Source organism: Hemitrygon akajei, chromosome 1 (genome assembly GCF_048418815.1).
Source record: "Hemitrygon akajei chromosome 1, sHemAka1.3, whole genome shotgun sequence".
In the NCBI taxonomy this organism is placed as follows: domain Eukaryota; kingdom Metazoa; phylum Chordata; class Chondrichthyes; order Myliobatiformes; family Dasyatidae; genus Hemitrygon; species Hemitrygon akajei.
This window is the reverse complement of record NC_133124.1, coordinates 76,284,476-76,310,863: the sequence shown is the minus strand read 5'-3', so window position 1 is coordinate 76,310,863 and position 26,388 is coordinate 76,284,476. Positions and strand designations below refer to the sequence as shown.

General features: G+C 43.5%; 1 protein-coding gene across 1 annotated transcript in view; it reads right to left on the bottom strand.

Annotated features, from left to right (window-relative positions):
* The window catches only part of LOC140727941 (desmoglein-2-like), a 73,157-nt gene that overhangs the window by 36,313 nt on the left and 10,456 nt on the right, over window positions 1–26,388 (bottom strand). Inside the window, exons 2-5 of the mRNA XM_073045945.1 lie at window positions 23,356–23,458; window positions 17,369–17,562; window positions 13,427–13,558; window positions 6,153–6,314 (exon numbers count right to left, since the gene is read on the bottom strand). Coding sequence (XP_072902046.1) covers window positions 6,153–6,314; window positions 13,427–13,558; window positions 17,369–17,562; window positions 23,356–23,458 — 591 coding nt within the window. The remainder of the gene's footprint in view (window positions 1–6,152; window positions 6,315–13,426; window positions 13,559–17,368; window positions 17,563–23,355; window positions 23,459–26,388) is intronic.

Below are 26,388 nucleotides of genomic sequence, written 5' to 3'. Positions count from 1 at the left end.
TATCCTGTGTTATCATGCTGAGCATTGTGGGCATGCTACATAGGCGCTGGAATGCGCGGCAATACCTGCGGTCTGCCATAGCTCACCTTTGGGTTGTGTTGGTTGTTAATGCAAACAACGCATTTCACTGTATACTTTGATGTACATGTAATAAACAAATGAATCTGAATCTCATTCTTCAACCAATCCCACATTTTCCAATCTCAGTATTCAATCCCTTGTTATTAGGGCCACTGCAGTAAATCCCAGCTAGGCCCACTCTGGAACTGTTGTCCCCATCTGATCGCCAATATACTTTGGTGATTCTTTCCATGCTTGTGGAAAACAACTATTCTGACTAATTCTTCAAAATTTTGTTCCAGTTTCTAATTACTCATTCAATGGAAAGACTGGCACTTATGGAACACAGTGATTTCCCAGGGCTTTAAGAGAGGCTATGTAAGGGTCAACTTCAGCGCTAATGATTAATAAATATTGAGGTTTGCCTTGAAGAATCAGATGGTTTTACGACAACCCAGTGCTTTCAGAGTTATTGCTAAAGAGATTATTTCTGTAATCCCAGATTTGTACTTACTTAAATTAATTTACAATTCCCAGCTGCTTTGATGGGAATTCAAGATCTGTCCTTAGACCTTTGGTTCTTAATTAGAACACAAGAACAGTACAGCACACATTGCTGTGTCAAATGAATTAAGCCAGCAAGTAACTACCGTAGATTTCGCACTACAGAGCGCACCTGATTAAAAGCCGCTGGCTCTAATTTTAGAAATAAAATCAATTTTGTACTTGTACAAGCCGCACCGGATTTTAGGCCGCAGGTGTCCCACGTTGTAATATGAGATATTTACACAGAAAGATATTACACGTGAGGATTTTTTAACTTTTAATTAAATCCATATGGTAACATAAACAAATACATATTGCAAATGCTTTTTTTCGAACCGTGCCTGTAACGCGGCTACTTTTAAATATACGTTGCGTATACTTTTTTACTGAACAACATTCCAATATCTCCTAACGACTGGTAAAAAATATATATACTGCAGCCTACCAGGAAAAGTTATTGATCGCCTTTAACTTAAAAGCAGCGTTTTGGCTCCGCCGCTCCGCCGCTCGCCCCCCGCCTTCCCGTTTATCGCAAACCGGTATTTCCCACAAGACGCGGCGAAACCGGGTGTGACGTCATAGCATCCCGGGATGTAGTACAGAAAACAAATATAGTTAAAACACTTCTAACTTTAACTAACAAATGAATTACTAAGCGAAAATATTATAAACTAAATAACTGCCATAAAGGCAGCGCAATGCTTTTCTTCGAGTGTTTTCCATGTTGATGAGGGTGAGTACAAATGACTGATTTACAATAATTTAATTGTGAAAGTGCGCTTGATTTATCGTACAATTTCATTGGACCTCTGTGAACTACTCATCAATTTTATTGGTCTACTGTTACGAGGCAAAATGTTTTTGGCGGCATGAAAAAAAATCATGCATTAGCCGCACCGTAGTAAAGGCCGCAGTGTTCAAAGCTGTTCAAAATGTGGGAAAAAAGTAGCGGCTTATAATCCGACATCTACGGTAACTAACTAATTACCTCTGCCTACACAATGTCCACATGCCTCCATTTGTTGGACATCCATGTGACTATCTAGCAGCCTCTTAAATGCGTCTATCACATTTGTCTTCATGATCAATCCTGGCATCACATTCCAGTCACCCATGTAAAACTGCCTCACATGTCTCCTTTCAGCTTTCCCCTTGTCACCTTAAATGCATGCCCTCTAAAATAAATGATGCCCACAAAGCAGGAGAAGGCTATAAGAAGATAGCAAAGCGTTTTCAGGTAGCCGTTTCCTCAGTTCCTAATGTAATTAAGAAATGGCAGTTAATAGGAATGGTGGAGATCAAGTTGAGGTCTGGAAGACCAAGAAAACTTTCTGAGGGAACTGCTCGTAGGATTGCTAGAAAGGCAAATCAAAACCCCTGTTTGACTTCAAAAGACCTTCAGGAAGATTTAGCAGACTCTGGAGTGGTGATGCACTGTTCTACTGTGCAGCGACACCTGCACAAATATGACCTTCATGGAAGGGCCATCAGAAGAAACCCTTTCCTGCGTCCTCACCACAAAATTAAGCTTCAGAAGTTTGCAAGGGAACATTTAAACAAGCCTGATGCATTTTGGAAGCAAGTCCTATGGACTGATGAAGTTAAAATAGAACTTTTTAGCTGCAATGAAATGAACAAAGGTATGTTTGGAGAAAAAAGGGTGTAGAAATTCATGAAAAGAACATCTCTCCAACTGTTAAGCATGGGGATGGATCGATCATGCCTTAGGCTTGTGTTGCAGCCAGTGGCACAGAGAACATTTCACTGGTAGAGGGAAGAATGAATTCAATTAAATACCAGCAAAGTCTGGAAGCTAACATCACACCGTCTGTAAAAAAGTTGAAGATGAAAACAGGATGGCTTCTACAACAGGATAATGATCCTAAACACACCTCAAAATCCACAATGGACTACCTCAAGAGGCGCAAGCTGAAGGTTTTGCCATGGCCTTCACAGTCCCCTGACCTAAACATCATCAGAAATCTGTGGATAGACCTCAAAAGAACAGTGCATGCACAACGGCCCTAGAATCTCACAGAACTAGAAGCCTTTTGCAAGGAAGAATGGGCGAAAATCCCCCAAACAAGAATTGAAAGACTCTTAGCTGGCTACAGAAAGCGTTTACAAGCTGTGATACTTGCCAAAGGGGGTGTTACTAAGTACTGACCATGCAGGGTGCCCAAACCTTTGCTTTGGGCCCTTTTCCTTTTTTGTTATTTTGAAACTGTAAAAGATAGAAATAAAAAAAGTAATCTTGCTTAAAATATTAAAGAAATGTGTCATCTTTAACTTTATGCCTTTTGGAAATCATCTTTTACTCACTTAGCTATTCACAGTAACAGAAATTTTGACCAGGGGTGCCCAAACTTTTGCATGCCACTGTATAGGTGGCAATCTTCTACACAATCCACAACACCAGCAAACTTTGTATTGTCTGAAAATTTGGATGAAAGTGTGGAGGACGTTGCCCATCCACATTTCCATCCAAGTCATGTAGAAACATGACCATAGTACCTGAGAAATAAACGTACAGACATGTTACTGTCACGCACTATTGATAAAACTGCAGCAATAATCACATTACTCTGATCTATCTGTATTAGTCACTGTTGATATGAAACTATTATACAGAACAAAGATATTTGATTTATAAGTACAAATCAAGGTTCTACAAAAAACTCAGAAGAAACGGCAAACGAGTTGCATTGGTAAACAGAATGTTTAAAATAGATTACCGTAGATGTCGGATTATAAGCCGCTACTTTTTTCCCATGCTTTGAACAGCATTGAACACTGCGGCTTTTAATACGGTGCGGCCAATAAATGGGTTTTTTTCATGCCGCCAAAACATTTTACCTCGTAACAGTAGACCAATAAAATTGATGAGTAGTTCACAGAGGTCCAATGAAATTGTACGATAAATCAAGCGCACTTCACAAATTATTGTAAATCAGCCATTTGTACTCACCCTCATCAACATGGAAAACACTCGAAGAAAAGCATATGATGCAGCTTTTAAGTTAAAGGCAATCAATCTGGCGGTTGAAGAAGGAAATCGAGCTGCTGCGCGTAATCTTGGCATACATGAATCGATGGTGAGAAGGTGGAGACGCCAGCGCGAAGAACTGAATCAATGCAAAAAGATGACAAAAGCTTTCAGAGGTAATCACAGCAGATGGCCCGAACTTGAAAACTTTCTTGAAGACTGGGTTAACACACAGAGAGCAGGCGGCCGCGGTGTTTCCACCGTGCAGATCAGACTGAAGGCTAAAGCAATCGCCACCAAAATGAAAATCGAAGATTTTAGAGGTGGGCCATCGTGGTGTTTTAGATTTATGAGACGAAAAGGCCTGTCCATCAGGGTACGCACGACTCTCTGTCAGCAGCTCCCTCCCGACCATGAGGAAAAACTTGCTAACTTCCGCACATTCACTCAAACAAAGATAGCGGAGAATTCCATCGGGCCAGATGAAATCATAAATATGGATGAAGTACCTTTGACGTTTGACCTGCCTCTCACTCGGACTGTTAATAAAAAAAGGTGACTCGTCCATCATACTGAAAACAAGTGGCCATGAGAGAACGCATTTTACTTGTGTTCTGAGCTGCACAGCATCCGGACTAAAGCTTCCACCGATGGTGATTTTTAAGCGGCTGACAATGCCAAAGGAAAAATTCCCAAAAGAAATCATGGTGAAAGTCAATAAGAAAGGTTGGATGATGGAGAGTCTAATGAAGGATTGGCTCAGAGAGTGCTACGCCAAGCGACCGGGGGGATTTTTTCACATAAAAAAAGCGTTGCTTGTTATGGACAGCATGAGGGCTCATATAACAGATTCAGTGAAAGCTGCCATCAAGAGTACAAACTCAATTCCAGCTGTGATTCCTGGGGGCACCACGAAGTATTTGCAGCCACTGGACATCAGCGTGAACCGGGCATTTAAAGTGGCACTACGCATTGAGTGGGAGACTTGGATGACGAGCGGCGAGAAATCCTTTACCAAAACAGGCCACATGCGAAGAGCATCTTTAACTCAAGTCTGCCAGTGGATCCTAAATGCTTGGAGCCATGTCACAACATCCACCATCACCAACGGGTTTCGAAAGGCTGGACTGCTGCGTGATGAAGAGGATCGCGTGCGCTCAAGTGAGAGCGACAACGAAGAGACTGAAGTGAGTGATGAGATCCTGAGGTTGTTCAATTCGGACACTGAAGAAGAGGACTTTGATGGTTTTAGTGTGCAGGAGGAAGATGAAGAAGGCGATCAATAACTTTTCCTGGTAGGCTGCAGTATATATATTTTTTTTAACCAGTCGTTAGGAGATGTTGGAATGTTGTTCATGCACTGTTCAGTAAAAAAGTATACCCAACGTAATTTGTGTGTTACCGATAGGTATGTATTTTAAAAGTAGCCGTGTTACAGGCACGGTTCGAAAAAAAGCATTTGCAATATGTATTTGTTTATGTTACCATACGGATTTAATTAAAAGTTTAAAAAATCCTCACGTGTGTTAGGATTAATTTGGGACTGCCGCTTCAGGTCAGGAGTGGCTCACGTGATATTAGACAGCAGTACAAGGGAGGGAGGGAGCGAAACTGAGGATTCCGCTGCACCGAAACTGCTAGCGATTCAGTAAACAAAAAAACAGGAAAACTCGTGAGTGAATGGTATCGGGCCAATAAGGACACAAGTGTCCGATGTTACCAAATAGGTATAACAAAGTTTAGCCTTACCAAATATGTGTAGCGAGGGTTTGGTTTGGGGGAAAAAGGGGTATAAATAAGAGCAGAATGTAAGGGGAAGGCAGAACGCGTTCTGCAATAAAGCCACGCTGCACTATAATCCGGTGTTGGTTGTCTCTCTTCCAAAACGAACACAGGGCAGAATTTGAAGCCCAACACGTGTAATATCTTTCTGTGTAAATATCTCATATTACAACGTGGGACACCTGCGGCCGAAAATCCGGTGCGCCCGAAAATCCGGTGCGGCCGGAAATCCGGTGCGGCCTGTACAATTAAAAAATTGATTTTATTTCTAAAATTAGAGCCAGCGGCTTTTAATCAGGTGCGTTCTGTAGTCCGGAATCTACGGTAGTTAACTGAAATGAGACTCAAAATCAAGGATTGCATGAGGTTACCCAGTGAAAGCCATTCATCTGCTTACAGAAACACACACAAACATTGGAGGAACGTTGTCTCATTCAGCTGCATCTATGTTTGAATGATAACTAAACTTGATTTGATTTCAATTTGAACTCAGCAAGCCAGGCAGCAGCTACGGAAAAAAAGAGTAAACGGTTGACATTTCCGGCTGAGACTCTCCTTCAGGACTTTTCCTCTTTTCCATATATGCTGCCAGACCTGCTGAGTTCTTTGTGTGTGGTGCCTTGTAATTCCAGCATCTACAGATTTTCACACGCTTGTGGTTCATCTGTTTATGCTGCTCAAAGTAAGACTCATAATCCTCGGAGGATGAAAAGCTTGGAGAGCTATTGTGAAGTTTTCAGAAAACTCCAAAAGCCTTTGGAAATTGATTGCAACTTACAGTGAAGTTTGGAGTGACTTCACGATCCACTATTCCTGTGATGTTGAGATTGCCATTGCGGGGATCAATCACAAAGAGCCCAGTTGGTGGCTTGTCAGCACCAGGTCCAGTAATCTTGTAGGTGATTTTAACACCAGGTGAGGCATCAAAATCCGACCTTATCTAAGGCAAAGAAAGAAAGGAGAGATTATTTTGCTTGTATTTTCCTATATAAACACACAGTAGATTCTGGTTAATTGGGCCATTGGTTAATCAGGGCAGTTGCTTATTTAGGACAACTCTTAAAGAACAAAAACAAATCAAGAAAATAACTGGGATTCCCTTCATTTATTTGGGACAATACACCATTTAACTGGGGCAGAAGACTTGTTAAATATTTTCCAAACTGTGTCAGTTGTGTCCATGTCTTGCGGCCATTAGACACTACACCGTGCTTAGAGCAAAATGGTTTTTAAATTGCGTCAGTTGCATGTGTTTGTGTTCAAAAAGGAGTGAATTTTGTCACTAATAGTTGGTGAAAAACAAGCAGAAGACAATTCAGAACTGTTCTCCTCACTGCAGTTTCAAGCATTCAAACGTGGAAGTGCCAGAAATGAACGTAAAATGATTCCACTACCACAAGTTAGAGACTACAAAGAATTAAGGCGTTGACAATCATTTTGAAAGTTGAATATGGTCCCTGCCAGACACTCTTGCCTGTGGCTCCAAGTAGCTATTTGCATGTGATCGTGGGCACACCCCCGTACAGGTTGGCTAAACCAGGTGAACGTAGCCAGCGGGTCTGACACCCCAGTGAGAAAGGGACGTGTCTGTCCTGTCATGTGAAATCAACCCTGGCTGACTGGATAGATGAGTTCTATAGTGAAACCAACTGGCCAGGAAGGCGGTTCTGCAAAGGGAATGACAAGACATTGAAGAAGTCATGCATCAGAAGTCATCCGCTGCAACCAGGAAGACCCCAGTTGTGATGTCTACTTGTACCACTGGACCCGGACTTCTGAGGTCAACAGAGCGGAACTACTCCAATGCAATGGTTTATCCACTTTAAAAACTCTCCCACATAGGGTTCCTGTTATTATCTTATACAATGGACAACAGCCAGCAGTATTGATGGTGTTCTAATTTGTTCTGCATTGCATTTAACTGCATAATTTGTCACTCAGTTGAACAGTAGTTTGTCCTTTTATACCTGCCTTTTTAACTATTTCCAACAAGCTTTGGTTAATTGGGGCAGTCACTTAATTGGGCCAAAATGTACTGGCCCCAATCTGTCCCAATTAACCGGAATCCACTATGTATTTGTTTTACTGCTGTAGATGGCCAGTAGACAGCATTCTGACTGGTTTCATCAAGGTCTGGTATGGATACTCCAACGCCCAGGGGTATAGACTAGGCCAGCTCCATCATGGGCACAACCTCCCCACCATCAAGGACAGCTTCAAATACAATGCCTTCAGGAGGCAACATTCATCTTTAGGACCCTCACTATCCAGTACATGCCCTCTTTTTGTTACTATCATCAGGGAGGACACAAAGGAGCCTGAAGATCCACACTCAGTAATTCTAGAGCAGCTTCTTCCTCTCCACTATTAGATTTCTGAATGACCCATGAACACCATCTTGTTATTCCTATTTCTTGCACTATTTTGTAATTTATATGAATTTTATGTATTTGTATTATAATTCTGCTACAAAACAAAATTCCAAATTGTGCACAAATGATAATAGATCTGATGATTATAATCTGAACTACTTGGATGAGTGTAGCTCTAACAGAGGCCAAGAAACTTGACACAATGCTGGACAAACAGTGTGCCTGTGACAGACTGGGCAGCGTTTATTACTCTCTGCAGGTTCTGCTGGTCCAGAGCAGGGCAGCTACTGTACAGGGCTGACATGCAACCTGTCAGGATACTTTCTATAGCACATCCGTAGGACTGGGAGAGAATCCTCGTCTACAAGCCGAATCTTCTCATACACCTTGGAAAATAAATGCGCTGATACCCTTTCTTGACCGCATCAGTGGAGGGACCAGGTGAGGTTGCTAGTGACATGAATTTTTTTTTCCCAAATTCTATTCTTCTCCACCCCTTTATCTTTCTCACCAACCTGTCTTCACCTATCACCTTCTAGCTTGTCCTCCTTCCCCTCCCCCCACCTTTTTTATTCTAGCATCTTCCCCCTTCCTTTCCAGTCCTGATGAAGAGTCTCAGCTTGAAATGCTGACTGTTTATTCATTTCCACAGATGATGTCTGACTTACTGAGTTCCTTTAACATTTTGTGTGTGTTGCCTTGGATCTCCAGAGCCTGCAGAGTCTCTTGTGTGTATACATGAACATTACAGTGTGTGAATCAGAGGCTGAACAGAACTTTGGACTAAAGCACACTATAAAGGATGATGGGTATAATTGAAAACGAGAGATTCTTAACCACAGGGAATATAGTAACAGCAAACTTATGATTTGAAAGAGACAATTCTAAAAGGCACAGTGGTATCGGTCACAGCTGGGCCCTCTTCCTAGAGGTCATTTGTACATCTCCAAATGTACATTTTGCTGTTACCTAAATGTATGGGTTATAATATGTACTTGTTATTGTGTTTGTTATCTCCGTGGGTAGAAGCTTGTCAAACTCTTAGAAGTGATGCTGTAACTATTGCTAAATTTAGCTCTAGTGTAGGGGTTAGTGCATTGTTTTACAGCCACTAGCAATCAGGGCTCAATTCGTGCTGTTGTCTGTTAATATGTATCAGCATAGGTGGGGGTGTGGGGGTGAGGGTTAGTGGGCTAATTGCTCACGTGGGTGTAATTGGGTGCCACGGGCTCAGTGGGCTGGAAGGGCCTGCAACCGTGCTACATCTCTAAATAAAAATAACACAAAATAAATATAATTTATTCCTACATTTGGGATCCCTGAGACAATGTCAAGCAATAACAATTCTCATTTCACAGGCAGTTTAATACAGGAATTGACAAAAAGGCATGCAGGACTGGCATCATTTCAACTGCCCTTACTATCCACAAACCATTGGAAGATGGAATGGGTTCCTGAAAAGCAGGTTAGCTAAATCGTGAGAGGAAACCATTGGCTCTCATAGCAATGTGCTTGTGCTCCAAACCACATGGATTGGTACTTCGCAGGGGCTTACCAGTTACTCCTTCCCTTTCGGTTAAGCAGATGGAGACCTATACTTTGCGTGAAAGCATGAAACAGCATTGTAAAGAACTGACATGGTGCACTGCCAATATTGTATAACTTTGAATTGTAGTGTGTTGGACTCTCTATTTTACTTTGATAAGGAGACTAGAGCTGTGACAGGAGTATGGGATTGAAATAGCATAGAAATGACTCTGCCAATGCAACCGTTTAACCATCTAACAATGGATTGCACGAATCCCCTGCTCTGAAGCTGCTTCCCGAGGGTAAGGATGAAGTTTGTTGTTTCAACCACCATGAGATGGGACTAGATTTAGGTTAACAGTCCGTGCAATGTTTACTAATAACCCCTGAATGGCACAGATTGATGTGCAGCTGGAGGCCTATGATACCCCTTTTAAAATGAAATTGCTAGCTTGAAGGAGTCCCTGGACGCGCTGTTGCTTTCTGGCCTACATAACACCATTCATGTACCACCTGCCTACATCCAGTTGTGTGGGACTGCCATCGAAGGACTCAAAGGCCGAGTGTTTCTGGATTGTAATGTTCCTGTTCTGGGGACATGTCAGAGCATCAACATGGCCTTTCAGCTGGAAAAATAGGCTACGTTTCACAAACTAGGCCATCAATGACATTACTGCTGAAAAGGTGGCCCTTCAAAATCCATTAACATTCGACTTTTGTTGGCCGAGAGGTACTTGAGCCATAATTGGCCAGAAGTGTTGCATGTACATCCCTGATAGGACTGAGAATATCACCAATTTAGCCGTGCTTATCCAGCTAGAAGCTGAAACGGTTAGGACAAGATTGGAGGAGCTACATAGGACTCCATTGACACATTGGGAATTCTTTAGTTGGCTTCTTGAGCTGGGGCAACTCAATTGTACAGTGGGCAATGGGAGCCACATTCTTCTTGGTTGTGACATTCATTTAGAATTCTTGCCTGAGCAGCTGCCTCACACACAAGGACCCCTGTTGAAACTCCATCACAGAATTTTAGAGACTTCGTGTTACTGAAATTTGCATTGTCCTCTACAGGGGAAAAAAAAGGGATTAAGTGCAGATAGTGTTCAGTCAGCCCAGGCGCAAAAGCTCTTCCAAGAAAAGTTTTCAAGAAGAGTATAGCTCCCTTTTGGGGACTGGAGCCATTTGACATGTGGAGACAATGAAATAATAGAAGGATGCTAGTCACACACACTAAGGGACAATTACTTTACTCACTTCAAAGTATCATCATTTGTTAGCTTATTGTTCTATTGACTTTTAACATCTGTATTGTGAATGGTGATTGATCTTCTAAGTAAGGAACTTGAGTATACAGAGTTTACCATAGTCAATTCTATATAAAATAACACTCATCTGTTCAAATAAGAACAATGTAGTGATAGGGGTCACGCTTCCTGTGCCAAAGTAAATGAAGTATAATTAATAACATGCAAAGTTTCAGAGTCCAATTAACTGGCAATGCAGTAGGATCAATTAATATAGTCCACTTCTCAGAGTTGGGAAAGCAAGAACTAGAGGACCTAGGCTTAAGCTGAAAGGGGAGAGGTTTAAGAGGAACCTGAGGGGTAACTTCTTCAACAAGAGGGCAGTGGATATATAGAATGAGCTGCCAGAGAAATTGGTTGAGGCAGGTATATTAATGATATTTAAAGAGTACTTGGACAGGTACACGGATAAGAAAGGTTTACTAAACTTTGGAAAATGGGCTTGTTTAGACGGAAATCATGGTCATCAGGGACCAGCTGGTCGGAAGGGCCTGTTTCTGTGCTGTATGAGCCAAGAGTCTAGACTATAACATGCTCAAGAGACCATTATGCACACAGAATTCCAGATATGCTTTTATCAATGCCCTGTATAACTGAATCATAACTCTAGAATTCTTCATTATTAGATTTTATAGGTGTATCTGCATACCAGGATACCCAGGTGCCTCTGCATTCCAGAATTCTAGAAACTCCCACATTATACCAATCTGCCAGGTCTTTGCCCATTCTCTTAATCTATCTTTACAAAAACTTAAGACATAGGAGAGAATAAGGCCATTCAGCCCATCAAGTCTGCACCACATGCTTCAATTATGGTTTATTTTTCATCTCAACCCCATTCTCCTGCCTTCTCCCCAGAACCTTTGACACCCTTATTAATCAAGAACTATCAAACTCCATTTAAAATATGCCCTCTGACTTGGCTCCACAACCATCTGTGGCAAAGAATTTCATACATGCATCACCTCTGGCTAGAGGAATTTCTCCTCATCTCTGATCTAACAAGATGTCTTTGTATTCTGCGGCTGTGCCCTCTGGGTCTTAATTACCCCATTATTGGAAACAACCTCGCCATGTCCCCTGTATCTAGTCCTTGCATTATTTGATAGGTTCCAATGAGATTTCCCCTCAGTTTTCTAAACCCCAGCAAGAACAGGCCCAAACACATCTATTACTGCTTATATGTTAATCCTTTCATTCTGGAGACCCTTTTCAGAATCCTCTGGCCCCTCTCTAATGCCAACACATCCTTTCTTAGATATGGGGCCCAAAACAGCTCATAATATTCTCAATATGTTCTGACCAATGCCGTATAGTCTCAACATTACACCCTTGCCTTTATATTCTAGTCCTCTTGAAATGAACGCCAACACTGTCTTCCTTACCTTCTCTTCACCACTTACTTTCAGCAACACACACAAAACACTGGAGGAATGAAACAGGTCATGCAGCATCTATGGAGGGAAATGGGCTTTCAACACTTTGGGCTGCAGCCCTTCAGCAGGGCTGGAAAGACAGAGGGGAGATGGTTTATTGGGAAGGGGTGGAGCAAGTGCTGGTAGGCGATAGCTGGATCCAGGTGAGATGGGGGGGGGGGTAATAGGCAGGTGAGGGAGGGGATGAGTGGGAATGATGCAAGAAACTGCGGGGTGTTGGGTGCCTCAAAAGACTGAAAAAGATGAACTCTGAAAGGAGAGGACAGTGGAGCATGGGATAAAAGGAATAGGGTGAGGACAATTTGGTGACCGTGCTGGAGGTTACTGTGCCTATATCTTATCCCCAGAATTCCAGTTTGCCAAGGGCCTGTAGTGTGCCGTATGAACTCCCAGGCTAGTCAGGTGAGATTTGAACTACTATGAGCCTGTCCTGGGGTTGCAGTGGGAGGGAGAAAAGGAGTAAAGTGTGTGAGAGTTGGAGTGAGGATAGGGCCTTGATTTGTTTTAGCATTGCTGTTGCTGATGCTTGCGTGGTTCTGAGCATGGTGGGCTTGCTTAGCAGGCACCAGAATGTGTGGTGAACTTGCGGGTTGCCCCCTGTGCCCCCCGCCCCCAGCACCTCGTGGTTGTTGAAGCAAACAGTACATTTCACTGAATGTTTGGATGTACGTGCGACTGAGACTGCAGGCACAGGAATCTGGAATAACAAGTAATTTGCTGGAAGAACCCAGCTGGCTGAGCATCATCTCTGGGAGGCATCTGTCTTGTGTAGGATTTCAACCCAAAATGTCGACAATTCTCTTCCTCACCAATCTGCCCAGCACCACTAATTGTAACTTGCTCAGGTTCCTCCTTTTGCAGTTCCCAAGATATAGCTATTTTTTGGATTCTACTTGTACCTTTATCCTGAAAATTGAAGCAAAATTCAATCCATCTGCTGTTTACTTGTTTTTCCAGTATTACCTCCCAGACTCACTTTCTGTAGGACAACCACTCTTTGTTTAAAAGTTAAGAGTTATAGTTTCTGCATCAGTGTTAGGCTAAGTATGATGGAAGCATTCAGCAGTGTGGGCTTCACAGGCTGAACCAAGACAGGCTCCCTTCCACTGTATGCAGATGACAATAATGCAACAATTCCTAAACACAAGAGGTTCTGCAGATGCTGGAAATCTTGAGCAACACGTGCAAAATACTGCAGGAACTCAGCAAGTCAGGCAGCATCTCTGGAGGGGAATCAACAGTTGAATGCAATTGACCACAGTCTTGAATGTTCTCAGTAATAAACCAATTCCGATTCTGATTATGAGATAGTTTTTTTGCAACTGTATGGAGTGTTAGTACCAGTAGAACATCAGCACTCTCTGGATGCATATTTATACAATGTGAGTCAAATTAGTGATATCAACCTACAATGGCAATGGGATTATTGATCGGGGGTTCATTTTCTCGAATATCGATAGGTGGAGAGATCCACTCTCGCTTCTGTCGGTGGGAGGTCCTCCTGGCTGGAAATCGGATGACTTGGATTCTTCTCCTTTCAGCCTGTGAAAACAAAAAAATAGCTTTAGATCTACACAAAGGTGACCAAAGATTACCTGTTATTCCAGTCCAATGTGCTAGAGTCATTACTTATGCAAACAACACGTCACCAGCTAAATAGATTGTTTATGAATGCATGACTAAATTCAATTGTACCCAGGAACAAGTTTTAGTTTTGCCATGAGATTTTATTGCAGCTGAGAACACAGGCAAGTTTCAAAGGGATAGGCAGGGTGGAGATGAGGTAAAGGTTATACTCTGTGGAAATTTGATTGAAACTGGTTTCTGTTTTCCTAAGGGAGATATGAAGTTAGGCAAGTAACCCAACCAGGGAAACTGTCAGACAATTTTTATATTTGTGGTGAACTACATATACCTGCCTGGACACCCCCCCCCCCACCCCCCCGCTGACTGCTCCTGTGGCTCCTCCCACAGACCCCGGTATAAAGGCGATTGGAGGCACAGACCCTTCCTCAGTCTCCAGGATGTTGTGTGATGGTCACTTGCTGCTTGTGCTTTCTTCCAGCCAATAAAAGCCTACCTTAACCCACGACTCAGTTATTGATGGTGCATCAATATTTAAATGAAAGGAGGGTTCTAGAATACAACTTTCCTTTGGATACATTCAGGACTCAGGAATTGGGAAACTGTTCAGACACACCCATGTCTAGAACTGTCGGTTCTACTTAGTAATTAAGATGAGCTCTTGAATTCACAAATTCTTCTCCTCATCCCTCTTCTAGCAGTAGATACGAAACCCTGGAAGTATATGCCACCAGGCTCAAGGACAGCTTCCATCCCACTGTTATACAACTACTGAATGGTCCCTTAGTACGTTAAAATGGACTCAGGCTCACAGTCTACCTCATTATTGCCTTTCGTCTTATTGTCTTCCTGTACTGTCGTCTCTCTGTAACTGTAACACTATTCTGCATTTTGTTATTGTTTTTCCCCTTGTCCTACCTTAATATACCAAAGTGATGAAATCCTCCTCGCTGATTATCAACACTGGCACACCTCAAGGGTGTGTGCTTACCCCATTGCTCTAAATGGTGCCGCAGCAACAACCTGGCACTCAACATCAGTAAGACGAAAGAGCTGATTGTGGACTTCAGGAAGGGTAAGACGAAGGAACACATACCAATCCTCAGAGGGATCAGAAGTGGAGACAGTGAGCAGCTTCAATTTTCTGGGTGTCAAGATCTCTGAGGATCTAACCTGGCCCCAATATATTGATGCAGTTATAAAGAAGGCAAGACAGCGGCTATACTTTATTAGGAGTTTGAAGACATTTGGCATGTCAACAAATACACTCAAAAACTTCTATAGTTGTACCGTGGAGAGCATTCTGACAGGCTGAATCACTGTCTGGTATGGAGGGGTTACTGCACAGGACCGAAAGAAGCTGAAGAAGGTGGTAAATCTAGTCAGCTCCATCTTGGGCACTAGCCTGCAAAGTACCCAGGACATCTTCAAGAATCGGTGTCTCAGAAAGGCAGCGTCCATTATTAAGGACCTCCAGTAACCAGGGCATGCCCTTTTCTCATTGTTACCATCAGGTAGGAGGTACAGAAGCCTGAAGACACACACTCAGCAATTCAGGAACAGCTTCTTCCCCTCTGCCATACAATTCTTAAATGGACATTGAAGCTTTGGACATTACCTCACCATTTAAAAAAAAATACAGTATTTCCATTTATACACTTTTGAAAATCTATTCAATATACATAATTGATTTACTTATTATTATGTTTTATTTATTATTATTTTCTCTCTGCTAGATTATGTATTGTATTGAACAGCTGGTGCTAAGTTAACAAATTTCATGTCACATGCCAGTGATAATAAACCTGATTCTGGTTATCTACATGGATCTATGGAGTTACTGGGCAGATACTGGCACGGATAGAAGAATGGCTATCAGGCTGGAGGCAGCAAATGGGAATAAAGGGGGCTTTTTCTGGTTGGCTGCCAGCGACTAGTGGTGTTCCTCAGGGGTCAGTTTTGGATGACTACTTTTCACATTGTTTGTCAATGATTTAAATCATGGAATTGATGGCTTTGTGGCAAAGTTTGTGGAGAGATAGGTAGTGCTTAGGAAGCAATGCAATTTCAGCAGGACTTTGACAAATTGAAAGAATGGGCAAAAATGTGGCAGATGAAATACAGTGTTGGGAAGTGTATGATAATGGATTTGGTAAAAAAGAGAGCAGACTATTATCTAAATGTGGAGAAAATTCAAACATCAAAGGTGCAAGGGGACTTGGGAGTCCTTGTGCAAGACTCCCGGCAGGTTAATTTACAGGTTGAGTCTGTGGTAAAGGTGGCAAGTGCAACGTTGGCATTTATTTCAAGGGGAATAGAATATAAAAGCAAGGAGATAATACTGAGGCTTTATAAGACACTAGTCAGACCACACTTGGAGTATTATCAACAGTTTTGGGCCCATATCGCAGAAAGAATATGTTGACATTGGAGAGAGTCTAGAGGAGGTTCACGAGGATGATTCCAGGAATGAAGGGATTGACAAGAGAAGTGTTTGGTAGTTTTGGGCCTGTACTCACAGGAATTTAGAAGAATGCCGGGGGGTGGGGGTGGGGGGGAAGAGGGTGGAGAGATCTCATTGAACCCTACTGAATGTTGAATGGAGTAGATAAGGTGGATGTTGGGAGGTGATTTCCTATGGTGGGGGGTTACCAGAACTAGAGGGCACAGCCTCAAAATTGAAGGATGACCTATTAGATCAGAGGCAAGGAGGAATATTTTTAGTCAGAGTAGTGAATCTGTGGAATGCTCCCCCACAGGCTGCAGTGGAGGCCAAATCGGTGGGTATACTTAAAGCAAAAGTTGATAGTTTCCTGATTGGTCAAGGCTTCAAAGGGTATGGCAAGAAGGCAGGTGTATGGGGTTGAGTGGGATCCACAATCAGCCATGATGGAAAGGTGGAGCAGACTTGATGAGCTGAATGGCCTAATTCTGGTCCTATGTTTTATGGATGGCATTGTGCTTGGCAGACATTTTGAGCCAAAGTATTTGATCCTACCCAGCACTGTTTTATGTTCTCTTTTCTATGTTATTGTGCACGTAAATAAGGTTTGCATAGATTTAGCATGTCAACAAAATCTTTCACAAACTTCGATAGATGCACAGTGGAGAGCATCTTGACTGGTTTCTTCATGGCTTATTAAGGAAGCACCAATGCCTAGGAATGGAAAAGGTTACAGAGTGTGATGGACAGCCTATTCCATCACAAAGTCCTCCCCATAAGTGAGTACATTTGCATGGAGAATTGCTATAATAGAGCAGTATCCATCAAAGACCTCCAAAGACACTTACCTTCCAGGTCATGCTCTCGTCTTGTGCCATTGAGAAGGTACAGATGCCTCAGGTCCCACACCATCAGGTTCAGGAACAGTTATTAACCTACAACCATCAGGTTCCTGAATCGATGTGGATAAGTTCATTCACCACAACTCTCAACTGTGTCTATGACCTACTGACTTACTTTCAAGGACTCTTAACAACTTACGTTCTCAATATTATTTTTATATATTTACAGTCCGTCTTCTTTTATACATTGGTAAGTTTTTGTTTATATATAGTTTTTATTTGTAAATTCTATTGTATTTCTTTATTTTTCCTGTAAATGTCTGCAAGAAGATGAACCCATAGTATTGACACATACTTTGATAATACATTTTCTTTGAACTTTGAAATTTAGCAGGGTACTTTGTCCTCAATGAGTCTCCTCTCTCTCTCTTTCGCACACATTTGGTCCACACCAATAAATATCTGGACTCTTTAATCTCTCACCTTTGTCTTTAACAGGATATTGACTACCCATATTTCTCCACTGTTGACATCAGTCATCCACACTATAAACTTGCGTGTTGCATCAATATTTTCAGACCGAGTGGCAGTTATGGATCCATTCTGATGAAATTCAAAGCCTCCGTCACTGGTGTTTAGCCTGACGTTTCTCTCCAAACTGCAGTCGTGAAGCGGCACTGGACATGAGGAAACAAAGTAAATTCGCCAACACAAACATCCAACACACCAAACAAAGGAGAATCTCACAAGCTGGGCCAAGTTCACCAACAGCACGTTCTGGTGCAAGCACATTGACACAGCAGCCAAGGAGGCACACCGGCACTGACATTCAGTATTATTCCCAAAGACCCTCACTGATTTTCACACATGCACCGGAGGAAGCCTCCACAGGAGGCTACAGAAACTCATCATATTCCCTCTGACACTTACAGCTTTTATCAAGGCACCAAGCAAAGTATTCTATCTGGATGCCTAATTGCTCGGTATGACAACTGCTCTGCACGTGATCACAAGAAACTGTGAGATTTGTCCCCACATTCAGCACATCACAGAAAGCAGTCTCCCCTCCTACTCACTACTCCCCTCACTACTCAATCTACACATCTCACTACCTCAGTAAAGCAGCCAGCATCATCAAAGACCCCACCCACACTGGATAATCCCTCTTTCCCCCTCTTCCATTGGGAAGACAATACAAAGCCTGAAAGCAACACTATTAGGCTCAACGACAGCTTCTATCCCCCTGTAATCACACTCTTGAACGGACCTCTTGTATAGCAAGATGGACACTTGGCCTCACAACCTATATTGTCAAGATCTTGCAATTTATTATTTATTTGCTTTGCCCTTTTTTGATAGCTTTTTCACTTTATTCTACGTTGTTACTGCTTTACTGTGCTCTAGCTCAGTGCACTGTGTAATGATTTAATCTGCTCTACCCAAAACTGAAAGAGACCACAGAGAAACACACACAAAAACTCAGCAGGTCAGGCAGCATCTATGGAAATGAATAGACAAGTTGACGTTTTGGGCCAAGAACTTTCTTCAGGACTGAGAAAGAAGGGGAAAGATGCCAGAATAAAAAGGTGGGGAAGGGGAAGGAGACTAGCAGGAAGGTGACAGGCGAGGCCAGGTGGGTGGAAAAGCTCAACAGCTGAGAAGAAGGGATCTGATAGGAAAGGAGAATGGACCATAGGTGAAAAGAAAGAAGAGACCCAGGGGAAGTAATAGGCAGGTGAGAAGAGGTAAAAGGCTGGAGTAGGGAATGGGGGGAGGGGGGGGGGGGGAGAGGAAAAATCAATATACATGCCAACAGGTTGGAGCCTACCCAGATGGAATACAAGGCTTTGCCTCTACATTCTGAGGGTGACTCATCTTGGTACAAGAGGACTGACATGTCAGAACAGAAATTAAAAAAAATTGGAATCCCCATACTGCAGGGAGTTGTACATGCAGCCTGTCTAACACATAAATCAATTTCCCATCTATTACCCGTCCACACTCCAGGAAAGCAGCCAACATAAGCAGACACCACCCCACCTTCATCATTCTCTCTTCTCCCCTCAGGTAGAAAATGTAAATGTTTGAAAACACACTACCAGGATCAAGGACAGCTTCTACTCCACTGTTAAAGACTTGAACAGATATCTTGTATGCTAAAGATGTGCACCCGATCTCTCAATTTACATTGCCCCTGTTGTCTGCACTTACTCTGTAATCATAACACTATATCCCATATCCTGATATTTGTTCCAGGGAAGGTGGGATCTGTTCCAAAGGGACGGTTTACACCTGAACTGGAGCGGTACTAACATTCTTGCAGGGAAGTTTGCTAGTGCTTCCTGGGGGGGTGGGGGGGTGGGGTTTAAACTAAATTTGCAGGGGGCGGGGATCCAGAATGTGAGAGAGGATAGCGAGAGGAAGAATAAAGGACAGGTGGGGACTACACGGTTCCAGAATATTAAGTGTGTAGTAGAGAAAGGTGAGGCGGAACAAGTGATAAGGAGGACACATGTACACAGGGATGGTCTGACGGAACATGAAGTTAAATGTGTTGAAAAAATAAGTAAATTTAGGAAGGACAATAAAATTCTAGGGGGGCGTATAGCCTGATGGGAGTTCGGGGAGCTGGGTTAAGCACAATAGGCAGCGATTCAAACAGAGAAAGGAGAAATGGGCTAAAAATTCTATATCTGAATGCACGAAGTGTCAGAAATAAGGCGGATGAGCTTGAAGCTCAGGTGCGAATGGGTAACTATGATATTGTTGGGATAACGGAGACATGGCTGCAGGGAGATCAGACCTGGGAAATGAATGTACAAGGGTATACGTGCTATCGTAGGGACAGAAATGTGGGCAGAGGGGGTGGGGTGGCCCTGTTGGTGAGGAATGAGATTCAGTCCTTTGCAAGGGGGGACATAGGATCAGGAGAAGTAGAGTCTGTGTGGATAGAACTGAGGAACAGTAAGGGAAAAAATACCCTAATGGTCTTTTAGCATGGATATTGGGTGCAAGTTGAATAGGGAGTTAACATTGGCATGTGGCAAAGGTAATGTCGCAGTAGTTATGGGGGATTTCAACATGCAGGTGAACTGGGAGAATCAGGTTGGTGCTGGACCAGAGGATAGGGAGTTTGTAGAGTGCCTACGGGATGCATTCTTGGAACAGCTTGTACGAGAGCCGACCAGGGACAAGACTATTCTGGATTTAATGTTATGTAATGAACAGGATTTGATAAGCGATCTTGCAGTAAAGGAGCCATTAGGAGGTAGTGATCATAATATGATAAGTTTTTATCTGGAATTTGAGAAGGATAAGGGCAGCTCGGAGGTGTCAGTGTTGCAGTTGAACAGGGGAAACTATGGAGCCATGAGGGAGGAGCTGGCCAAAGTTGACTGGACGGATATCCTAGCAGAAAAGACAGTGGAACAGCAATGGCAGGTATTCTTGGGAATAATGCACAAGGTGCAAAATCAGTTCATTCCCCAGAGAAGGAAGGATTCAAAGGGGGGAAAGGGGCCACAGTGGTTGACAAAGGAAGTCAGAGATTGCATAGCATTAAAAAAAAGGAAGTATGACAGAGCTAAGGTGAGTGGGAGGACAGATGATTGGGAAGTTTTTAAGGAACAACAGAACTTAACTAAAAAGGCAATACGGGGAGAAAAAATGAGGTAAGCTAGCCAGGAATATAAAGGAAGATAGCAAAAGCTTTTTTAGGTATGTGAAGGGAAAGAAGATAGTTAAGAACACTGTTGGGCCCTTGAAGAATGAATTGGGTGAAATTGTTATGGGAAACAGAGAAATGGCAGAAGAATTTAATGAATACTTTAGATCTGTTTTCACTAAGGAAGACACAAGCAATCTCCCAGATGTATGGATGGGCCAAGGACATAGGGTAACAGAGGAAATGAAACAGATTGACATTAGGAAGGAAACGGTGATGAGTAGACTGATGGGACTGAAGGCTGACAAATCCCCAGGTCCAGATGGTCTGCATCCTAGGGTACTAAAGGAGGTGGCCCTGGAAATTGCGGATGCATTGGTAATCATTTTCCAATGTTCCTTAGATTCAGGATCAGTTCCTGAGGATTGGAGAATGGCTAATGTTATCCCACTTTTTAAGAAAGGAGGGAGGGAGAAAACAGAGAACTATCGACCTGTCAGCCTGACATCGGTGGTGGGGAAGATGCTAGAGTCCATTATTAAGGATGAAATAGTGGCATATCTAGATAGCAGTGATAGGATTGGGCCGAGCCAGCATGGATTTACCAAGGGTAAATCATGCTTGACTAATCTGTTGGAGTTTTTCGAGGATGTAACCAGGAAGTTAGACGGGGGAGATCCAGTGGATGTAGTGTACCTCGATTTTCAGAAGGCATTTGATAAGGTCCCACATAGGAGATTGGTGAGTAAAATCAAAGTTCATGGCATTGGGGGGGGGGGGGGGGAAGACATTGACATGGATAGAAAACTGGTTGGCAGATAGAAAGCAAAGGGTAGCAGTGAATGGGTGTTTCTTGGAATGGCAGGTGGTGACTAGTGGGGTGCCACAGGGCTCGGTATTGGGACCACAGCTGTTTACAATTTACGTTATCGATTTGGATGAAGGCATTGAGAATAACATCAGCAAATTTGCTGATGATACTAAGCTGGGTGGCAGTGTGACTAGTGATGAGGATGTTAGGAGAATTCAGGGTGACTTGGATAGGCTGGGTGAGTGGGCAGATACTTGGCAGATGACGTTTAATGTGAATAAGTGTGAGGTTATCCACTTTGGGAGTAAGAACAGGAAGGCAGACTATTATCTGAATGGTGTAGAGTTAGGTAAGGGAGAAATACAAAGAGATCTAGGAGTCCTTGTTCATCAGTCACTGAAGGTGAATGAGCAAGTGCAGCAGGCAGTGAAGAAGGCTAATGGAATGATGGCCTTTATTACAAAGGGAATTGAGTACAAGAGCAAGGAAATCCTCTTGCATTTGTACAGAGCCCTGGTGAGACCACACCTGGAGTATTGTGTACAGTTTTGGTCTCCAGGGTTAAGGAAGGACATCCTGGCGGTAGAGGAAGTGCAGCGTAGATTCACGAGGTTAATTCCTGGGATGTCCGGACTGTCTTACGCAGAGTGGTTAGAGAGACTGGGCTTGTACACGCTGGAATTAAGGAGATTGAGGGGAATCTGATTGAAACATATAAGATTATTAAGGGATTGGACAAGATAGAGGCAGGAAATATATTCCAGATGCTGGGAGAGTCCAGTACCAGAGGGCATGGTTTGAGAATAAGGGGTAGGTCATTTAGGACAGAGTTAAGGAAAAACTTCTTCTCCCAGAGAGTTGTGGGGTCTGGAATGCACTGCCTCAGAAGGTAGTGGAGGCCAATTCTCTGGATGCTTTCAAGAAGGAGCTAGATAGGTATCTTATGGATCGGGGAATCAAGGGATATGGGGACAAGGCAGGAACCGGGTATTGATAGTAGATGATCAGCCATGATCTCAAAATGGCGGTGCAGGCTCAAAGGGCTGAATGGTCTACTTCTGCACATATTGTCTATTGATATTGCTTTTCTCTCAGTACTAAAGCAGCTGGCAAATCCATCCCCACCCATGCTGCTGGTATCCAAGAATCAAATGTTTGTAACCCGAGGAGAACCTGTGATATTAATTCTCCTTTTGCCACTAACTGAGCATTTCCTGAAGCTCTACTCATGTCTTCACACGTCCCTTTCTACACGGCTCCCTGACACTGTGGGTAATACTTTTATTTACAAGTTGAAACCTTTGCAGAATTCACACAGCATGGCAACAGACCCTTTGGCCCAACTGGCCCATGCAGACATTGATGCCCCATCAAAGCCAACTCCATTGCCAGCATTTGGCCCATAGCCTTTTAATCTTTTCAAATCTATGTGCCTATTCAATTGCAATTTAAATGTAATCACATCTGCCTCAACTACCTCATCTTACATACATTTGAGTAAAAATGTTGCTTCTCAAGTTCCTATTAAACTTCTCCCGTTTTAAAATTATGCCTTAAATCTATGTCCACTAGAACCTATGTTCTCTAGCACTCGATCCCCTAAACTTGGGAGAAAGACAAAGTGCATTCACCCTATCTAGGAACTTTGTGATTTGATGCACCTTTACAAGATTTTCTCAGGGTCCCCGACACCCCAAAGAGCAAATTCCAAGCCTGGACAACTTCTCCCATTACTCAGCCTCGCAAGTCCTGGCACCAGCTTGTTAATTTTTCCAGTTTAATAACATTGTCCTGTGGCAGGGTGAACACAGTACTCTAAGTGAACTTCTTCATCTTTTCTGAAGATCATAAACACCAGAATAGTAGGATAAATTACAGAAAAGGGCAATTTAAAATCTAACCACAGTATCAGGACCTGTGTCATCAGCATTTTGTCAGAGGCTGGAGAATCACAAATTCCACAGAAAGACAAAGATGACATCATGAGATACTCACCTGTCAGAATCACTTGTCCCTTGTTAACATGTGGCGTGACTAATGCTTCAACTTCACTTCTGAGAAAACCTCTTTGGCAGCACTGTCCGTCTCCATAGCATACCTGTAATAGAAACATGGAAACATAGAAAACCTATAGCACAATACAGGCCCTTTGGCCCACAAAGTTGTGCTGAACACACCCTTACCTGAGAAATTACTCAGGGTTACCCATAGCCTTCTATTTTTCTGAGCTCCATATACCTGTTCAGGAATCTCTTAAAAGACCCTATCGTATCCACCTCCACCTCAGTTGCTGGCAGCCCATTCCACGCACTCACCACTCTCTGCGTAAAAAACTTGCCCCTGACATCTCCTCTGTACCTACTTCCAAGCACCTTAAAACTATGCCCTCTCATGCTAGTCATTTCAGCCCTGGGAAAAAGCCTCTGGCTATCCACAAAATCAATGCCTCTCATCATCTTATACACCTCTATCAGGTCACCTCTCATCCTCCGTTGCTCCAAGGAAAAAAGGCCAAGTTCACTCAGCTTTAAAAAGCGGCCCACTTTCGGGAGCGGGCAGCGGAGTGCGTGGGAGCAGAGTGCTGGGCTTTGGCTCAGCGGGCTTCGGCGCAAGAGGACTTCGGTGAGAGGAAATCAGTGAGCCTGAGTACGTGCTTGCTGAGGTAAAAAGGTAAGGTCAGTAGGTTCTTTTTTCATTTATTCTGACTAATCTGGGATCAGGTAATGGGGGAGACAGTTAGAGCAGTGGTGTGCTCCATATGCAGTAAGTGGGAGGTCAGGGTCAACACAGTTGTCCCTGATGACCACACCTGCAATAGGTGCATCCAGCTGCAGCTCCTATCAGACCGAGTTAGGGAATTGGAGCAGGAGCTGGATGAACTACGGATCATTCGGGAGGCAGAGGCAGAGATAGATAAGAGTTATCGGGAGGTAGTCACACCGAAAAGTCAGGAAGTAGGCAAATGGGTGACAGTCAAGAGAGGCAGGGGGGGCAGACAGAGAGAGCAGAGCACCCCTGTGGCCATTCCCATCAAAAATAAGTATACCGTTTTGGATACTGTTGGTGGGGATGACCTACCAGGAACAAGTTGCAGTGGACCTGTCTCTGGCACTGAGGTTGGACCCTCGACTAGGAAGGGGAGGAGGGAAGAGAAGAGAGCGGTAGTGATAGGGGATTCTATAGTCGGGGGGGGGGGGGATAGGAGATTTTGTGGGGAAGATCGGGAGTCTCGGATGGTATGTTGCATCCCTAGTGCTGGGGTCCGAGACATCTCAGATCGGGTGCAGGTTATTCGCGAGAAGGAGGGCGAGAATCCAGATGTTGTGGTCCATGTAGGGACCAATGACATGGGTAGGATGAGTGAGGGGGTCCTGCGTAGGGAGTTCAGGGAGTTAGGTGCAAAGCTGAAGAGCAGGACCTCCAGGGTAACAATCTCAGGATTGCTACCTGTGCCACGTGCTAGTGAGGCAAGGAACAGAAGGATTATAAAGATTAATACGTGGCTGAGAGGATGGTGCAGGAGGGAGGGCTTCAGGTTTGTAGATAATTGGGCTTTGTTCCAGGGAAGGTGGGATCTGTTCCGAAGGGACGGTTTACACCTGAACTGGAGCGGTACTAACATTCTTGCAGGGAAGTTTGCTAGTGCTTCTTTGGGGGGGAGGGGGGGTTAAACTAAATTTGCAGGGGGCGGGGATCCAGAATGTGAGAGAGGATAGCGAGAGGAAGAATAAAGGACAGGTGGGGACTACACAATTCCGGATTATTAAGTGTGTAGTAGAGAAAGGTGAGGTGGAACAAGTGATAAGGAGGACATATGTACAGAGGGATGGTCTGATGGAACATGAAGTTAAATGTGTTGAAAGAATAAGTAAATTTAGGAAGGACAACAAAATTCTAGGGGCGTATAGCCCGATGGGAGTTCGGGGAGCTGGGTTAAGCACAATAGGCAACGATTCAAACAGAGAAAGGAGAAATGGGCTAAAAATTCTATATCTGAATGCACGGTGTCAGAAATAAGGTGGATGAGCTTGAAGCTCAGGTGCGAATGGGTAACTATGATGTTGTTGGGATAACGGAGACATGGCTGCAGGGAGATCAGACCTGGGAAATGAATGTACAAGGGTATATGTGCTGTCGTAGCTATCGTAGAGACAGAAATGTGGGCAGAGGGGGTGGGGTGGCCCTGTTGGTGAGGAATGAGATTTAGTCCTTTGCAAGGGGGGACATAGGATCAGGAGAAGTAGAGTCTGTGTGGATAGAACTGAGGAACAGTAAGGGCAAAAGGACCCAAATGGGTGTTGTCTACAGGCCACCAAACAGTAGCATGGATATTGGGTGCAAGTTGAATAGGGAGTTAACATTGGCATGTGGCAAAGGTAATGTCGCAGTAGTTATGGGGGATTTCAACATGCATGTGAACTGGGAGAATCAGGTTGGTGCTGGACCAGAGGATAGGGAGATTGTAGAGTGCCTATGGGATGCATTCTTGGAACAGCTTGTACGAGAGCCGACCAGGGACAAGACTATTCTGGATTTAGTGTTATGTAATGAACAGGATTTGATAAGCGATCTTGCAGTAAAGGAGCCATTAGGAGGTAGTGACCATAATATGATAAGTTTTTATCTGCAATTTGAGAAGGATAAGGGCAGCTCGGAGGTGTCAGTGTTGCAGTTGAACAGGGGAAACTATGGAGCCATGAGGGAGGAGCTGGCCAAAGTTGACTGGACGGATATCCTAGCAGAAAAGACAGTGGAACAGCAATGGCAGGTATTCTTGGGAATAATGCACAAGGTGCAAAATCAGTTCATTCCCCAGAGAAGGAAGGATTCAAAGGGGGGAAAGGGGCCACAGTGGTTGACAAAGGAAGTCAGAGATTGCATAGCATTAAAAAAAAGGAAGTATGACAGAGCTAAGGTGAGTGGGAGGACAGATGATTGGGAAGTTTTTAAGGAACAACAGAACTTAACTAAAAAGGCAATACGGGGAGAAAAAATGAGGTACGAATGCAAGCTAGCCAGGAATATAAA